General features: G+C 39.1%; 1 protein-coding gene across 2 annotated transcripts; it reads right to left on the reverse strand.

Moving 5' to 3' along the window:
* Positions 1-3,953: 3,953 nt before the first annotated feature.
* Positions 3,954-10,384, reverse strand: LOC122005179. 2 transcript variants are annotated; one of them, XM_042560127.1, is made up of 2 exons: positions 10,018-10,384; positions 3,954-8,592 (listed from the first exon to the last, which is right to left on the reverse strand). In XM_042560127.1, exon 2 carries the CDS (start codon positions 8,469-8,471, stop codon positions 4,074-4,076), a length of 4,398 nt encoding a protein of 1,465 aa, XP_042416061.1. In that variant the 5' UTR covers positions 8,472-8,592; positions 10,018-10,384; the 3' UTR covers positions 3,954-4,073. The 2 variants fall into 2 exon arrangements, with proteins under 2 accessions (XP_042416061.1, XP_042416062.1); XM_042560128.1 differs by having other exon boundaries at positions 3,954-4,679; positions 5,037-10,384.
* Between the last annotated feature and the right edge of the window lie 5,598 nt (positions 10,385-15,982).

The raw sequence follows: 15,982 nt of genomic DNA on the forward strand, positions 1-15,982 counted from the left end.
GAATGCTATGTGATGCTAATTTTCGGCCATGGCATTCACTGTTCTCTTAGTCTTGATGCTAATTTTCATGGCTGATACTTCACCCAGCACTTCCCCTCTAAATCTGCAGATTCAACAAGAACAGATCTATACAATCAGAATTAGTTCTGAAAATGGCTCCAGAATGTCCTTCATGGCAGATTCAGCCATTGCATGCTATTGCTTCCATCTACAGCAATTTCATGATATCCCCTGATAATTTACAGATTTGCTCAGAAATAATGTGAATCTATACTCGTTCGTTTGTGATAGGACATTGAATTCAAGCAGAGATTTGGCACCAACTGATTCCAGCTCCATAGTTAAACACTGCTTCTGTATTTCCGTTTCCAGATGGCATTCCTGAATTTCATCATTCATTTTTTTTTATATTTTGAGCTGCCATAGAAGGTAGAATATCATTTATTTCAGCACAATATAGAGCTTAACTTGAGTTTCTCATTGATTAAAATCTGCCACTAGATTTTGATACTCCATTTGATACTCAATAATTCCCAGCATTCTTAATTCTACATACACAGATTGCACTGATTCAGTAGAGTTTGGCTGCCACAAAATTTGTAATTTGAGAAATCAGATATTAACACTTAAATGTTCCAACCAAATCCCCTGAATTCCTTACTCACAACTGAAACAGATATCAGTAAAGTCTCATTATAAGCAATTCAGTGTTTTGGACAAAACCCAAGCTGCAGAATTCTTTCAGATTTAACTTTTCAGCTGTATGTTTCTGTTTCTGTGTCCATTTCACCGTCTACAAATCATGCAAATTATAGAGAAACAAGATCATCATTTCACCACAATCAATCAACAGCTGGATTCTGATTTTCCAGTGATCCAATAGCTCTACAACATATAGCACAGTTAAGTGCCATTCTGAATTTCTCATACAGCTCGGACTTTGTACCAACTACACATCATTAGCTGCCCTAAAATCTCAACTCCTCTTCATCTAGCTTCTTGTGATCCCTATTGATGCATACTTCACAGAATTACAAGCTTCAGTAATTCTAACTTGTTACAACTTGATCCCCAGATTGGCACAGAAATAACCATTAGCAGAATTTCTGAAATTTCTGCTTTGCTGATTCTTCAACTTTCCTGTTTATTTTAATTTGAACCTTCAAAAGACTATTTTATCCATCATCCAGTAACAATCAGTTATCATTCAATCCCTTCCATCCAAAAAGATCAGGATGCAGTCTTGCACATTCCTGCATATCAACTACTACATTTCTGTGATTAAGCATTTTCTGCATATGCTTTCAACCTCATGACTAATATTCTTGCTCTCTCTTCTCTGATCTCACTTGTCCCAGTTTATTCCCTCAGCACTAAAGAATCAATTGAAACTGATTTACTTCAACTTCAGCTAACAGCTCTCAGCTTTTGCAACTCTGCACACATCTGCAATTCTGTTTTCAGTTTCTACATTTCTGCACACATCTGCATTTCTGTATTTCTGCATTTTTTTTTTCAAGATTAGCTCTCATCCAATTCTGCACAGATTAGCCTTCATCCAATTTCTCAGCTAGCCACTGTTTCCTGCACACATGTATTCAGTTTCTCGAGATCAAAATTGACATGACAAATCTGAAATACCATTTATTTCTGCATCTAGCAAGACTTCCCTTGAACATTTCAGTCATTGAAATGTTGCATCAGATTTGTGATACACTTTGATACTAAATTCCAGCTCTTCATATGCTGCACATGGTCTTCTGCATTCCTGATATCTCCAGTAACTGAACTTCAGACTATAAGTGGTTAATGACACAAGTATTCCATTTGTCACTTCACATTTCAAAACTCTCAAAAAATATGTCATTAGCAACTGTTCACAACAACAACTTCTGAATTCCTACACACTGCCACAACCAGATTTCCTAGCTCATAAAAGACCATCATAGTATCAATTTCCGAAATTTGAAACTATTTGAACTTGCTCTATGAATGTTTAAAATCCAATAGTGATTAAGTAGTTGAGCATACATACATACCACACTCCTGCTCCCACATTGAATGTATCAATTGCTGGTACACAACACAACAATCATCCTCAATCAAAGACTAAATATCTCCCCCACACTTAAATATTTGTCCGTCCCGGTCAAAATAAAAGCATCACATAACATCCCATGTAACCATATCCAAGATAATAAAACAAGGGAAAAGATAAATGATATGATGGTATAGGAAAATAGAATTAGTGATAACTAGTGGGGAATTGGAATAACCTTCATTAAAATGATTTAATCTCTGATCAAGTGGAATGTTGAAAAGATTCAAGCAAGTTCTAGAGTGATAAAAACCATCAGTGCATCACACAATTAGGCTCAATCCTCACTAGGCAAGCAAAAGTTATTATCTCAAATTATCAATTAGAATTCATCACTAAATGTTAACCTTACGCAAGCCTAGAATTCATTTATGCAACAAAGACTTAAAACTTCATGCTCAAATGTAACTTTATTTTAAAACCTCTAAAATGATATAAAGAAGTGTAAAGGGAGGTACCATTATTAACCAAAAACTACCAAATTTGATTCAAAGGTTTTTACAGGGACATGATTCCTAAAATTTGAATTATTATATGTGAAAGTAAAACTACTAAGAAAACTAAGAAGTTAAATCGGCCACCAAATGATGATATCTTATTCACTATGACCGAATTCATTATTAGAAAACATAAAAACTACCAAAACGAACAAGTGAATTATTCATGTAATTATGTAATGACATGTATATCTACAAAGACATGAAGTAATGAGAAATAGCAAGTCTTCCCTGTCACATTGAATAGATGGCTTCGGTACTGTTCAATTCTTGCATTACCATCCCTTTTGCTCCTTCATGAAATATCTTTAGCCTATGTCCATTTACTTTGAATTTCCGATCAGTAGACTCTTCCTTTATTTCTAATACTCCATAGGGGAAAATGTTAGTCACACTAAAGGGTCCTTCCCAACGAGACTTCAATGTGCCTTTCATCAATTTAAGCCGGGATTTATACAAAAGCACTTTGTCACCAATTTTGAACTCCTTCTCTATAATGTGCTTGTCATGAAAATTCTTGGTCTTTTCCTTGTAGATCCTTGAGTTCTCAAATGCCTCTAGTCTAATCTCTTCAAGTTCTTGGAGTTGTAACTTCCTCTCTTCCCCAGCTGTGCTAGCATCAAAATTCCAAGCTTTCACTGCCCAAAATGCTCTATGTTCAATTTCCACCGGAAGATGACAAGCTTTACCATACACCATCCTATATGGAGACATCCCTATGGGTGTTTTGAAAGCTGTCCTGTAAGCCCAAAGTGCATCATTTAATCTCTTACTCCAATCTTTCCTGTCAGGCCTCACTGTTTTCTCCAAAATTGACTTCACTTCTCTATTTGATACCTCAGCTTGTCCATTTGTTTGGGGATGATAGGGAGTGGAAACTCTATGTGAAACTCCATATCTGCTCAACATAGCCTTCATGCGTTTGTTACAAAAATGTGACCCTTGATCACTGATTATTGCCCTGGGCACGCCAAACCTGCAGAAAATATGTGTCCTGACAAAACTAACAACAACTGAAGAATCATCAGTCCTGGTGGGGATGGCCTCCACCCATTTGGAAACATAATCAACTGCTAGCAAAATATATAAAAATCCAAAAGAGACAGGAAATGGACCCATGAAATCAATGCCCCATACATCAAAGACCTCACAAATAGCATGAAATGTTGAGACATTTCATTCCTAGGTCCTATGTTTCCAGTTCGTTGACACCTATCACATGATCTACAAAAAATATAGGCATCACGAAAGAGGGTGGGCCAGTACAAACCACATTCCAAAACTTTCCTCGCAGTCCTCTGGGGTCCAAAATGCCCCCCACACTCAAATGAATGACAAAATGTAAGTACAGACTGGAACTCAAAATCAGGTATGCATCTCCTAATAATCTGATCACTACAAAATTTCCACAGATAAGGATCATCCCACACATAATATTTTGAATCACTTTTCAATTTGTCCTTTTGAGCTTTTGAAAATTATGCAGGAAAAACATTACCTACTAAAAAATTAACCAGATCTGCATACCATGGAGACTCACCATGCACCCTGAAGAGTTGCTCATCTCTAAAATCATCATCAATAACTGTGTGGTCCAAATCCCCTTCAATTCTGCTTAAATGATCTGCAACCAAGTTCTCCTTCCCACTCCTATCACGAATCTCCAAATCAAACTCCTGGAGGAGAAGCATCCATCTAATCAATCTGGGCTTAGCATCTGGCTTCTTGAGGAGAAACTTCAACGCTGCATGATCAGAAAATACAATCACGTGAGAACATAATAAATATGATCTGAATTTATCTAAAGCAAAAACAATGGCAAGAAGCTCTTTTTCTGTCATGGTGTAATTTGCTTGAGCCGAATCCAGGGTCTTTGATGCATAGCAGATCACATGCGGTGCTCCCTCTACTCTCTGTGCAAGTACTGCCCCTATGGCAAAATTCGAAGCATCACACATCAGCTCAAAAGGTAAAGCCCAATCTGGTGGCCTGATGATAGGTGCAGAAATCAAAGCCTCCTTCAATCTCTGAAAAGCTTCCTTACACCTCTGATCAAACTGAAACTCCACATCTTTTTGAAGCACCTGAGACAGTGGAAGAGCAATCTTACTGAAGTCCCTAATAAATCTCCTGTAGAATCCTGCATGGCCAAGAAAAGCTCGAACATCCCGCACGCATGCGGGGTAAGATAAAGAAGATATAGCGCTAACTTTAGCAGGATCTACCTCAATACCTCTCTTAGAGACTATGTGTCCTAAAACAATACCATGCTCAACCATAAAATGATATTTTTCAAAATTAAGTACCAAGTCAGTCTCAATGCATCTATCTAAAACCCTAGACAAATTTTCTAGACATGCATCAAATGATGAACCATATACAGAAAAATCATCCATGAAAACCTCCATGCAATGCTCTAATAAATCACCAAAAATACTTACCATGCATCGCTGAAAAGTTCCTGGAGCGTTGCATAATCCAAATGGCATCCGTCTGTAGGCAAATGTACCGAAAGGACAAGTGAAGGTGGTCTTCTCCTGATCCTCTGGGTCGATGCAAATATGAAAATATCCCGTGTAACCATCTAGGAAGCAATAATGTGACTTGCCCGCTAGTCTTTCCAACATCTGATCAATAAAAGGTAGGGGGTAGTGGTCCTTTCTGCTTGCTTGGTTCAGTTTCCTATAGTCCACACAAACTCTCCAAGAATTCTTCACTCTGGTGGGCACTAACTCATTCTCTTCATTAGTCACAACTGTCACCCCTGATTTCTTTGGAACCACATGGATAGGACTTACCCACTTACTGTCAAAAATAGGGTAAATGATACCTGGCTGTAGAAGTCTAGTCACCTCTTTCTTTACTACATCAAGGATCAATGGGTTAAGTCTCCTCTGGGGCTGTCTCACTGGTTTCACATCCTCCTCCAAGTAAATCCTGTGCATGCAAATAGAAGGACTAATACTAGGAATATCTGCTAAAGTCCATCCAATGGCCTTCCTGTGCTGCCTCAAAATCTCTAATAATCTGCTTTCTTGTTCTGGTTCTAGATTCTGGGCAATGATGACAGGGAACTGCTGGTTCTCTCCTAAATAAACATACTTCAAGTGTGGAGGCAATGGCTTCAACTCATCTTGTGTCTGATCGATAGAAAGCGATCCTAGGGGTAGAGCTTCTCCTAAGCAATCCCCTACGCAAAATTTCTCTTCTCTGGGCGATCCTAGGGATAGAGCTTCTCCTAAGCAATCCCCTACGCATAAATTATCTCTCTCACTCGGAAATACTCCACAAGACTCATCATCCACTCCCAAGGCTGAAATATCCTCCTCTTCTGAAAACAAAAAATCACCTATACCTCCCTCTGCAGCATCTGAGTCTGAATCAATCACTGAAAAGAAATTTATACTGTCCAGCTCCTCTGAAATATCCAAACTAAGAATAGAATGATCCTCTCTAGGATGCTTCATAGCGTCAAGAATACTGAATCGGACCACTGTGTCTCCTATCTCCATAGAAAGTGTGCCCGCATGAACATCAATCTTGGTCCTTGCAGTCTTCAAAAATGGTCGTCCAAGAATGAGTGGAGATCTACTGGCCAGATAGTCTCCCTCCATGTCGAGGATATAAAAATCTGCAGGAAAGATAAGTTCTCTCACCTTCACCAATACATCTTCAATAACTCCAGCTGGATGAGTCTGACTGCGGTCAGCTAACTGAATGACTACTCCTGTAGGTTGTAATGGTCCAATCCCTAATGTCTGAAAAACTGATTTTGGCATCACATTAATTGAAGCTCCCAAATCTAGCATGGCATCTTTAAACAGATTACTCCCAATTTCACAAGGAACCGTAAAAACTCCAGGATCTTCGCATTTCTGAGGAACTGTTTGAAGAAGTGCAGACACATTCTTGCCCATGCTAATCAACTCATTCCCCTTCAATTTCTTCTTGTGCACACAAAGATCCTTCAAAAATTTCGCATATTTTGGAATTTGCTTGATCATTGTGAGTAAAGGAACATTTACTTCCACCTTGCTGAATAAGTCCACAAGCTCCTGGAACTCCTTTGCTTTCTCTTCCTCTACATTCTTCCTTGGTTGAACTCTGCGTTGAGGGAAAGGCAATGGAATGTTCTGCTCTGAATTCTGAAATCCTGCATTTCCAGATTTGCTGCTTTCTGAAGTTGTTGCTGGAAAATGTTCAGCTGGACAAGAGTTGCTGGAAAAATCTGGCATCAGATTTCCACCTCCTTGTGCATGCTCCAAACCGTAGGGATCAATGTGAATTGGATTAGAACTTGAAACTGGCACATTCTGCACTTCTGGGAGTTCTTCATTGCTGAAACTGGATGGCTGGATTTCTGAAAAATTTTCAGCAGCAGCTCTTCCTCTTGAAGATTCTGAAATTTTTCTCCCACTCCTTAAAGTTAATGCACTAACGTTCCCTTTAGGATTAGGAATTGTTTGAGATGGCAATTGACTCGATCCCTGAGCTTGAATCTGATTAATGCTAGAAGCCAATTGCCCAATCTGCCTTTCCTGATTTTGTTGCTGCTGAAGAATTTGCTGCATCAATTCCTCCAATCTAGCTTGCTGTGGATTTGAATTTGAAACATTATTGGAACCTCCTTGAGTTAAACTCATCTTTGTAGGTGCTGGAAGTGTTGGAATTGATTGCTGGAAATTCTGATTTTGATATTGATAATGCTGATTCTGATTCTGATTCTGAAATTGCTGATAAGGCTGATACGATTGCTGATATTGATTTGCAGGTTGGTAATGATGCTGAAAACCTTGCTGGAAATTCTGATTATGCTGCTGGAAACCTTGCTGAGGTTGCTGGAAATTGCTGGAAGTGTGGCTGAAATGCTGATTTGAAGATGGATGTTGATAGAATGAATTGCCATACTTCAAATTTGGATGATCTCTCCAACCCGGATTATATGTAGATGAATACGGGTCATGTTTTTGTTGGAACTGAGCTCTAGAGAATGCTGCCAAAGATTCATCTTGAATGAGATTTGGACAAAGTTCTGAAAGGTGATCTGGACTCGAACAAATGCTACAAACTATGCTTTGTTTACATGGAAATTGCATATTCGGCACAACAGAAGGTTGAGTAGCATTGTTCAAGGCTAATTGTTTCACCAAGGTCGTTAATTCCATCAATGAATTCTTTATCTCCTTTTGTTCATTAGAAACCATTTGAACTTCACCAACTCCTCTAGTAGTGAGTGCTCTACTTCCAAATTGCTGTGAATTTTCAGCCATGTTCGAAATTAGCTCCCGTGCTTGCTCTGGAGTCTTGTTTACTAAAGCTCCTCCAGCTGCTGCATCTATCATACTTCTGTCCATAGGTAATAAACCCTCATAGAAGTATTGGACTAATAACTGCTCACTTATTTGGTGTTGGGGACAACTTGAACATAGTTTCTTGAATCTCTCCCAATAATCATAAAGTGTTTCTCCCACTACTTGTTGAATCCCACAGATGCTTTTCCTAATTGTTGCAGTCCTTGAGGCTGGAAAGAATTTTTCCAAGAAAGCCTTCTTCATATCAATCCATGAAGTAATAAATCCCGGTGGCAAATAATATAACCAATCTTTTGCTACTCCAGTAAGTGAAAATGGAAAAGCCCTTAGCTTGATATCCTCTTCTGAAATTCCTTGTGGCTTCATGGTTGAACAAACCACATGGAATTCATGCAAATGTCTGTTTGGGTCCTCTCCAGATAATCCTTGATATTTGGGAAGCAAATGAATCAACCCTGATCTCAGCTCAAAATCACCAGCTAGAGTTGGATAAGTGATGCATGAATATTTAAAAGCTTCATCAGGAGCTGCAAGCTCCTTCATTGTCCTACTATTATCAGCCATGGGGGTATCTGAAGATGATAAAGAACTTCCTGAGTCCTCTGAAATTTTCTCCTGAATTCTCAAAGCTCTGAAGGTCCTTTCAATTTCCGGATCAATATCAAGTAACTTATCACATGAAGACCTGGTCATACCACCAAAAATCAATAATTAGAACAAAAGTGGATAGACAATAAAATAAAGAAAGTGAAAACAAAGAAAAGATAAACTATGCACAATCTAAAAACAAACAAACTCTACTAGTCTCCCCGGCAACGGCGCCAAAATTTGGTACGTTCGAATTGACTGTCACGTATGAACTCCAAATTAATTAATCTTGAAAACCCTTAACTACTCCAGATTGTTGTAGTAAAAAGCCAAGGTCGAATATCTCAAGGAAACTAGTAATAGAATGTTTGATCTTAGACTAGAATTATTATTTTTTTAGGTTTTCTCCTGATAAAATGGGGGTGTTTAGTTTGTTTCAAATCCTAACTTAAGAATTCAAATGCAGCTAATAACCTGATCCTATGTAATGATTAAATCCTAGCTTAAGAGAACTAACATACTCTATGATCTAGAAACTAAAAGAGATACATCAGAATTTAAATTGCATAAATGAATTTGTGCAGGAACTTGTCACAACTACGATTGCAGCGATGGAAAGTGCAAAAACAAAATAAAGATACCCAACTAGAGAAACAAGAGAAGCAGAATTTAATTTCAGAAATGAGATCTAAAAGAACAAAAACTAGAACTACTCGTTCAGATTTAAAGAAACAACAAATTCGATGACAAGATCTAAAGAAAACAAGGATGCAGAAACAATAAATTGCAGAATTCTAATGACTAAAATCTGAAGAGAAGTAAAATAAAACAAAGCAACTCTCAAGAATTGTCAACTACTCAAAATTGAAACGATTAAAGTACCTCTAAGCAAACAAAATTAATTGCAATCAAACTACAACTACTCTCTACTGCTAAAGTAATAACATTCTTCTCTAAGACAAGATTGGAAACTAATTACACTAAACAGATCCTATGAAATTACTGCATCGAACACAAAGATTGAAACCTAATTACAATAACAGCAACTACTAGAATTACTGCATCAAGAGAAAAACAGAACAAAAACAGAACAAGTCCCTAAAGAATACTGCTGGAAATTTCTATATCAAATAACAGTAATCAAAGCTGCAGCAACTACAAGACCAGCAACTATTTAAACTCAACAAAATCTACTGAAATGATTGAATTGAAAACAAAGATTGTAAACTACTTTTATTAACAGAAACTTGCTGGAAATTCTGCATTACAGAACAGAGATTTAAAGCAAAATTCTGGAAAGAAACCAATCTATGCACTAAACTGAGCTACAAACAAGTTCTAGATCTAGCTAACAGCAGTAATGAAATGCAGGATTAAAACTAAACCAATTCCAATCACAACCAATTCTTGAATCACAACTCTTGTCGTCACACAAGAGTCCTCATTTGAAACCTCAAATGCGAAATCCAGAAAAGCAGAAAAAAGGGAACGTAGCTGATCTGAGTTCAGATCTGAAACCCACTGATCTTAGCCAAAGAAACCTCTCTGGAAGAACACAAGTTCAGATCTGTGCAGAATTGTCGAAACCTGGATCTGCAATTCTATTCTGTGCTCAGCAATGACTTGCTGATGGGGCGTTGAATGTGGCTGGATTCAAGTCAAGAACCACCAGAGAGACCTCTTTGATGATTCCTGAAGATGGCTGATGAATTCCTGCTGTCAACACCGTTCTAACAGGGGCGGAGAATGAAGAATCGAATCCCAGCAAAGCTTGCCGTCGAAACCTCTTTGGCAAACCTCCAGCTTCAGGAAATTAGGTCAGCAGCTTCCTTGCATCCTCCTCTATGGATCTGGAACTCAAGATCAGATTATCACTGGAATCGGGGGCGTGCGCGCGCTCACGGAGAGGAAATCGCCGTTGGCACGATGAACAGTAGATGCAGCCACTGTTCATCCGCGATTTTTTTGGGTTTTATACCAAGGTTTGAACCGGGATTTGCATTTGGCTTAGGGCTTAGTTTAGGAGGAAAATTAGGGATTTGATGATAAGGTTTGACATGGGTTAGCTCAAGAGGAAAGCTCCATTTAATGGATCGGGCCCAATCCAAATTCTTGTAGTCCAATGAGCCTATTCCTTCAAAACAAATAAAGTACCATTATTAGATAAGATTCCACAAGAAATATATAGAAAATGCAACAAGGCTCTAAATAATTCTCAACTCATAAGATATAAGATAAAACAAGAATTAATCATATGAGAAGATGCAAAATACTCAATTCAAGAGCCCAATTATGCACAAAAAATACTAGATATCACTCACCAATGAGGTGGCAAATGGTCAAGTCAAACTTGACCCTTCATCTTCCTCTCAAGTCAAGTCAAACTTGACCACTTCTCTCCCATGGTTGATCAAATCTAATTATTGGTTCAAGTCAATTTTAATTTAATGAATCTCTATTTATTGAATTAAATTGACTCAATGAGTCTAAGTCCAAATTAGACTCATCTAACACATGAACCAAATTGAGTCCAACTCAATTAGTCTAATTTGGATTACTCTTAATCCAATTTGGTTCTTCACATGGACCTAATCCTTTAGGTTCATCAAATGAACCTAAACTCCATCTAATTGCTATTTTTGTGTGATATAGGTTCTTATAACATTGGCAATGCTCCTAAATCCATTTAGAAGCATAAGTAATGAGTGGTATTTAGCAACACATCATTACTACCCAAGTTATAAGAATGTTGAGATCCAACATCACCTTATGACTACTAATTGTGACTCTTCACAATATATGACAAGTGCCCTTCTATCCTTGACATCTAAATTGATCAATGTGAGGCATAGACCGTGTCATCCTCTAATCAATCTAAATCTTGAATCCCAAGTAGACTCACTTAATCAAATGAGCTCAACATCTCATATTGGCTCATTTGGGCATGACCATGCACTTAGTGGTCTTACTCTATCAAGTATATCGATGTCTCTCCCGTCATATAGGAGGGATAGATCTCATCTACATCACTCACATCCCTCCGCATAATTTGTTACATACCCAGTAATCACCTTTATAGTCCACCCAGTTACGGGTGACGTTTGACAAAGCCAAAGTATGTAACTCCTTATGTAGGGAACCATGTGACTTCAGGTCCAAGGACTAATAGTCATACTAATAGCCACATGAGAAAGTATATGACACTCATATAACGATCCATGATACTTTCTCATGGCGGGTCATTCAGTATACATTCTCCAATGCATACCCATGTGTCAACTTGATATCTCTATATCCATGACTTGTGAGATCAAGTAATCGAGTTGGCCTACATGCTAGTCTCGTCGCATTAACATTGTCCCTGAATGCTAATACTTGACTAGGAATGATTAAGAGTAGTGTTCCCTATATCATCTCACTATCGATTCAACTAACCGATTGATATAGGTGAGAACCTTCTACTCAAGGACGCTATTATACTTAGTTATTTGGCACCAATACAAGTAAGCATAATAACCATAAACAAATGCCTTTATATATATATAAGAATATGATACAACGAGTTCATACAACAATTATCAAATGATTGGCTCTAGGGCTCTAACTAACAATCTCCCACTAGCACTAGTGCCAATCAGTATAGGTTCTAAGGCCCAATGACCTAGTGTAACCATCATGCTTTCTCTGTGTCAAAGCCTTGGTCAAGGGATCTGCGATGTTAGCCTCAGTGGGTACTCTGCAAATCTTCACATCTCCTCTATCGATGATCTCTCGAATGAGATGGAAGCGCCGTAGTATGTGTTTGGTCCGCTGGTGTGAGCGAGGTTCCTTGGCCTGTGCTATTGCTCCATTGTTGTCACAATAGAGCTCTATGGGATCAACTATGCTAAGAACCACCCCAAGCTCAGTAATAAATTTGCGGATCTAAACTGCCTCCTTTGCTGCTTCTGATGCAGCAATATACTCGGCTTCTGTTGTAGAATCAGCTACTGTGTCCTGCTTCGAACTCTTCCAGCTCACAGCACCACCATTTATGTAAAACACGAACCCTGACTGCGATCGATAATCATCCTGATCAGTTTGGAAGTTAGTATCACTGTAACCCTTTACAGCTAGCTCGTCATCGCCTCCATATATCAAGAAATATTCTTTAGTCCTTCTCAAGTACTTAAGAATATTCTTGACTGCTATCCAGTGACTTTCACGTGGATCTGGCTGGTATCTGCTCATCATGCTCAAAGCATACGAGACATCAGGACGAGTACATAGCATGGCGTACATGATAGATCCTATAGCTGAAGCATAAGGGATCTGATCCATGCGGTCTCTCTCCTCTCTAGAAGAGGGACTTTGAGTCTTCGAAAGACTCATACCATGTGACATCGACAGAAATCCCTTCTTGGAGTTCTGCATGGAAAATCGAAGTAATACCTTATCAATGTATGTACTCTGACTTAGGCCAAGCAATCTCGTAGATCTATCTCTATAGATCTGTATGCCTAGAATGCGAGATGCTTCACCTAAGTCCTTCATTGAGAAACAAGTCCCTAGCCAAGTCTTAACAGACTGCAGTAAAGGGATGTCTTTCCCAATGAGTAGTATGTCATCCACATACAATATAAGGAAGAGAATTGTGTTCCCTACAATCTTCTTGTAGACACAAGGTTCATCTTCATTCTTGATGAAACCAAACTGTTTGATTGCATCATTGAATCGAAGATTCCAGCTCCGAGAAGCTTGCTTTAGTCCATAAATGGACCTATGCAGCTTGCATACTCTGCCAGTATGCTGTGGATCTACAAAACCCTCAGGTTGTGTCATGTACACATCCTCGAGCAGGTTTTCATTTAGAAATATGATTTTGACATCCATCTACCAGATCTCATAATCGTGGTACGCTGCAATAGCAAGCATGATCCGAATGGACTTAAACATCGCTACTGGAGAAAAAGTTTCATCATAGTCAATACCATGAATTTGCTTGAAACCTTTAGCTACCAAGCGACCCTTATAAATAAGTCCATCCATGTCAGTCTTTCTCTTAAAGACCCACTTACACCCAATGGGTTTGAGCCCTTCAGGTGGATCAACCAAAGTCCATACTTGGTTAGTGTACATGGATTCCATTTCGGATCTCATGGCCTCTAGCCATTTCTCGAAATTTGGTCTCATCACAGCTTCCTGATAGGAGGTAGACTCATCCTCAATGAGCACAACGTCATCATGGTCAGACAAGAGAAATGAGTATCTCTCAGGCTGACGACGTACCCTATCAGATCTGCGAAGAGGTAGGTCTACTTGAACTGGTTGTGGTTCCTCAACTCCTTATGGAACAACATCATCCACAACACTTTGTGGTTCCAGTTCAACTTCCATCGAGGCTTTAGTGCTATGGTCCATATCTTGAACTTCTTCAAGATCGAACGTACTCCCACTAGTCTTTCTATAAATAAAGTCTCTTTCTAGAAATACCCCAGTCTTAGCCACAACTACCTTGTGTTGACTGTGAATGTAGAAGTAATATCCCTTCATTTCCTTGGGATATCCAATGAAATATCACTTGTCGGATTTGGGTCCCAGTTTGTCCGAGACTTGACGTCTAATGTAAGCCTCACAACCCCAAATCCTCATAAAAGACACATGGACATCTCTCCCAGTCCATATCCTATATGGTGTATTTATTACAACCTTGGATGTAACTCAGTTGAGTATGAAGGCTGCTGTGTCTAGAGCATAGCCCCAAAAATACATGGGAAGATCTGTGTGACTCATCATAGATCGTATCATATCTAATAAGGTACGATTTCTCCTTTCGGATACACCATTCCACTGTGGTGTTCCAGGAGGAGTGAGTTGAGATAGAATCCCACACTCAGCTAGATAGTCACGAAACTCATGGCTAAGGTATTCACCACCTCGATCTGATTGAAGTATCTTAATACTCTTGCCAAGCTGATTTTATACTTTATTCTTGAATTCTTTGAACTTTTCAAAGGATTCTAATTTATGTGTCATCATATACACATAATCATATCTACTGAAGTCATCAGTAAATATAATGAAGTACCTATAACCACCTCTAGCAGCGACATTGAAAGGGCCACATACATCACTATGTATAAGTCCTAACAAGTCAGTCGCTCTCTCGCTGTGTCCACTAAAGGGAGTCTTGGTCATCTTGCCCAGTAGGCATGACTCGCATGTCTCATATGATTTGAAATCAAATGAGTCCAGCAAACCATCTTTATGGAGCTGGGATAAGAGTTTGTCATTTATATGACCTAAGCGATAGTGCCAGATATAGGTTTGGTTCATGTCTTTTGACTTGAACCTCTTGGTACTTATGTTATAGATAGGGTTCTCAAGGTCTAGAATATAGAGTCCGTTCATCAGAGGTGCACTACAATAGAACATATCATTTAAATAAACTGAACAACATTTGTTCTTTATTATAAATGAAAAACCTTTCTTGTCCAAACAAGAAACTGAAATTATGTTCTTAGTTAAAGCAGGCACATAACAACATTCATCTAATTCTAATACAAGCCCAGAAGGCAGAGATAGATGATAAGTTCCTACAGCAACAGCAGCAACCCGTGCTCTATTGCCTACTCGTATGTCCACCTCGCCATTCGTTAATGCCCTGCTATTTCTCAGCGCCTGCACATTAGTACAAATGTGAGAAGCACATCCGGTATCTAATACCCATGATGAAGAAATAGATAGATTGACTTCTATAACATAGATACCTGAAGTGGAAGTCTCACTTTTCTTCTTCTTAAGATCTTCCAGGTAAACTTTGCAGTTCCTCTTTCAGTGCCCGGTCTGACCGCAATGGAAGCAGGTAGCATCCTTGGCAACCCCTCCTTTGGGTTTCAGTGCCTTGCCTTTGCCATTGGCTTGGGGCTTTCCCTTGCCTTTGGGCTTGCCCTTGCCCTTGTGTTTCTGAACCATTAGAATAGAGTTGAGCTTAACCTTCTTAAGGTTGAGCTCAGCAGTTCTTAACATGCTAAGCAGTTCGGGCAGTGGCTTGTCAATTTCGTTCATGTTGTAGTTCATGACAAACTGACTGTAGCTCTCTGGCAAGGACTGCAAGATCAAGTCAGTGACCAGCTCTTGGCCAAGGGGAAATCCCTGTTGGGTCTTTCGGGCCGTGAAAATCGCTTTTTCGCGTCGCGGAAACCCCGAAACCCCGCCACCGGATCCGTGCGAAGAATAAAACTTTCGAAAAATACGAGTACGAGTTTACCAATCTATAGATCTACACTAGAAGTATATGTTAAAGAGTTTTACCCTTGTTGCGTGCCCTTCGTGAGTCCCGTTCGTCCAAGGAGATGCCAGATCTCAAGTTGTCAAGGTAGACAACTCTCTATGCGTATCCACACGAACAAATCGATGGAGGGAGAACCTTAGAGTGTGCTAGCACTCTAAGAAGGTCTCGGCAAGATGAGGAAAGGGAGAGCAAGAAGAGAGAGCAAGGAAGAAGA

Source organism: Zingiber officinale, chromosome 7B, assembly GCF_018446385.1.
Source record: "Zingiber officinale cultivar Zhangliang chromosome 7B, Zo_v1.1, whole genome shotgun sequence".
NCBI classification, from domain to species: Eukaryota; Viridiplantae; Streptophyta; class Magnoliopsida; order Zingiberales; family Zingiberaceae; genus Zingiber; species Zingiber officinale.